Genomic DNA, 3,729 nt, shown 5'->3' with positions numbered 1-3,729 from the left:
GGACTTGTACTGAAGCAGTACAAGTCGGCGGTGCCCCGTTACACCTGGTAGCACGTTCAAAGACCACAGATCTATCATCTAATATGGACATGTTAGATGATAGTGGGAATACGCATCACGTTTCCCGTGAAAGCTACTCCTTTCGAAGTGACATAGAAAGGAGTGCGGTCGAATGAAAGAGTTCGACAGTAGGAAACGATGCAATCTTGGCAATGCTGTCCAATTTGAACAGAGATGCCCTCCATTCAGCCATCGCCAAGTTCATACAACATTAACTTGACGAGATGAAGGAAAAGGTAGCCATGCTGAGTCAGCAAGGCTCTCAACAGGCAGAACTGTTGAGGTTACAACAGGTACATACCCCTGTATCAGGGATGACGCAAACGCGTCGTCCCGGAACCTTAAAGATTGACATCTTTAAGTATAGGGGAGTCGAAGAAGACTCTTTCTTATGATGGTTTATCGAGTTGGACGATGCCATAAGGGCTCGTCACATCGTCGACGAGCAAATGCAAGTCGCATTTGCTCAGTCAAATTTGGCAGGTCGTGCCGAAACTTGGGCACTAGGCCTTAAGTTGCGCGACTCACATGTCTTTGGGTCGCTTAAGGCTTTTAAAGCCCGGCTCAAACAGACGTTTGAACCGCCTAGGGCTGAGTTCAGAGCTCGATTATAGCTTTTGAAACTCAAGCAAGGCAAGCATGATGTTCACGCATATGCCCAGCACATACGACTCTTAGCGAGTTGTATAACAAATAACCCAGTTTATGAAAACACGTTGAGTACGGTATTCATGCAAGGTCTTACGGATGATCCCGTAAAGACCCATCAGTTCCGCTTGGAACTGGATACGCTTGTAGAAGCAATATCCGTTGCGGAACAGGAGGACTTTAGCTTGAGACAGGCTCAAGCTAGTTCGTCATCATATCGTCCTCCAAGACGACACGAACTGGGAGGTTCAGAAGCTATGGACCTCTCTTATGTCGAAAGCGAGAAATCTCGTTTTTCGAACAGTAAGCGATTGCCGAAATGCAATCGCTGTCAGAAGTTAGGACACTACGCTCATGAGTGTAGTGCTCCACGCCCAGTACCGAGAGGTACTGAACGTAATAATGGACGGAATGCCAAAAAGGGCAACGGTCGCGGGTCCGACGTTGTTGCGAAATCGCAACAGCGAGGCGGACCGCCAAAAAAACTGTCGGGGCCAGTAGGGGCTCAACGCCCTACTGATCCAGCAACCTCAAGAGAATTCGCAAATCTCTTGACGAAAGTTGCTCCAGACACACAATCATTATGATTCTCTGCACCAGGTAATGAGGTGATGAGGTATCCCACCAAGTGACAAATGATTTGTCACTTAGAGCCCTAGTGGACTGTGGAGCGTCGGATAACTTTATTCGTCGCCAGTCGCTAGAGGGTCGTAGGCTCAAATATGTTGAGCGCGGCATCCCTCCAACGAGGATGACGGTGCGTCTAACGACAGGCGCATTGATACCAGTAATGAAACGCATAGTGAAATTTCACTACACGTTAAAGGATTTACAGTACGATGATGATTTCATCTCTTCCCACGTTCTAAACACGAAGCTGGAAAGCAAACAATATGCGGATTACTACATCTTCAAGAATTTATTGCTAGCGTCTTCAGTCCTTAATATTTACGCTGTTTACACCATGGCCACGACTAAATCTAAATCATAACAATGACAAAAATCAATAAATATACGCATTTCATGTGTAACGGGCTAAAGTTGCCCTAATGTTACACAGTCCCCGTTAAGTACACTTGGTGTACTTAAGGGGATGGTCAATTACTAAATAATAGTAATTAGACCCAGCACTCGGGTGTGGTGCACATTTGTGACCAACCCTTGTGTATGTGATGCACATGGGTGCATTCACATTAGGAGGGATGACGCCCAGCGTCATCCGTGATGACGGCTAGCGTCATCCGTTACGCGAGGTATCTAGAAAGATACGCTCGCAATACATATTAAGTGTTATCTATAGAGATGACATTTTAATTGGTAAAAATAGGTGTTTATATTTAATACGATTAAATATAAACCAGTCTGAAAACTACTTCTTGCTTGGTAAGTGCGCACGAGGAGCCGGATTACCGCTCCCGTGACGACACTTTACCAGAGTACTTTGTGCGTTGGGTGAGGCCGCTAACGCGCCCACCGCAACTAGTTCACTGCACGCAAGAGAAGCTGGGTAAACCGCTTGATCGCTGTGCTAGGGTGTGTGTCATAGTAGAGCGTGGCCGCATTACGACGTGCCCGCCTACACATTGGTTGGCGTGGTGGGTAAATAACCTTTTGTATTATTTAAAATTCGATAATTACTAAAACTTCCCTTTACACCAAATTGCTCGAAATATGTCGAATAGGAGAACAGCAATAAAAGCAATTGGCGCTTCAATACCTACCGATAATTCTTGTTTTCTTCTATTCAAGTGTATCGGTCTTTGACGTGGCTATCCCAGCCGTCCTGAATTCTGGCTACTTGTACAATAATATTGAAAATGTCAAATTATCCTGGTTCACATTGTATCCTAAAAATCACACTTTAAAATTAAGACTTTTTCCAAAAAAAATCACAGTCTCAATCACGAAGTATCACTATTCTTCAACTTTATTATTTCTTCAGCGTATCTGAAAGTCAATCCAACATGAGAGAATACATTCGCAAGCTTTGTAAGCAATAACTGTCCGTCCATTACTTAGTGTTTAACAAACTCGACACCCTTTTGGATTTGAGCTTCCAGAGTTACCAGCATTTCGTCAAAATTGGCTTTTTCAACGGTCGACAGCTCGCCAAAGTGATGCACAGCCTCGACTCCATTCGGTCCAAGCGTCACAGGGGTGGAAAAAAATGACAACGGCGTTACATCGTTCTGCGTGTACGAGCACTCGACAATGTCTTTGGCTCCATTCATGGCATCCAACAAGCGGGTGGTAAAGCGTGCACCTGCATACGCCATCGACAGCGTTGCGGATCCCGTGCCATTCTTGGCCTGTACAACTTCATCGCCACCAAATTGGATACGACGTGTGAGTATAGCAATGTCTTCGTCAGAGAACTTGGCGCCCTGAAGTTGCGACAGTAGCGGCAAAATCGTAGTGCCAGCGTGTCCACCAATGACCTTTACATTAGTCGTACGCGGGTCCCACTTTTGGTTGTCAGCTACAAAGGTAGCTGCACGCACAATGTCGAGCGTCGTGACGCCAAAGAGGCGCTTGGGATTATACACGCCAGCCTTTTTAAACGTCTCGGCCACGATAGGGACAGTTGAATTCACAGGATTTGCGATGATGAGCATCATTGCATCCGGGCAATGCTTGGCTGCAGCGGCCGCGAGTGACTGCACGATACCGGCGTTGGTATTGAATAAATCGTCGCGCGTCATCCCCGGTTTGCGCGGTACGCCAGCGGGAATGACGACAACATTTGCGCCCTCCAAAGCCTCGGCCACCTGGTCCATGCCCACGTGGCCCGTGACTTTAGCGTGTGTATTAATATGGCCAATGTCAGCAGCCACCCCTGGCGTGTGCACCACGTCGAAAAGGCTCAGGTGTTTAATGTGGTCGCAATCCTTTAGCAATAGTGACATGGGCTGACCAATGCCGCCAGCTGCACCAAGGACAGCGACCTTTTGCTGACCTGAGCTCGTCGAATAAGCTCGACGAAGCGTAGCGGCCACGGAAGACGGGAGACGGAAGTTCATT

General features: G+C 47.0%; 1 protein-coding gene across 1 annotated transcript; it reads right to left on the bottom strand.

Moving 5' to 3' along the window:
* Positions 1–2,723: 2,723 nt before the first annotated feature.
* CCR75_009452 (uncharacterized protein) lies at positions 2,724–3,728 on the bottom strand (the record flags this gene model as incomplete). The annotated part of the gene is made up of 1 exon (XM_067967491.1): positions 2,724–3,728. One exon carries the CDS (start codon positions 3,726–3,728, stop codon positions 2,724–2,726), a length of 1,005 nt encoding a protein of 334 aa, XP_067816279.1.
* Between the last annotated feature and the right edge of the window lies 1 nt (position 3,729).

This window comes from Bremia lactucae, linkage group LG14, assembly GCF_004359215.1.
Source record: "Bremia lactucae strain SF5 linkage group LG14, whole genome shotgun sequence".
NCBI lineage: Eukaryota > Oomycota > Peronosporomycetes > Peronosporales > Peronosporaceae > Bremia > Bremia lactucae.
The sequence above is the reverse complement of the archived record's forward strand: the minus strand, read 5'-3'. Positions and strand labels throughout refer to the sequence as shown.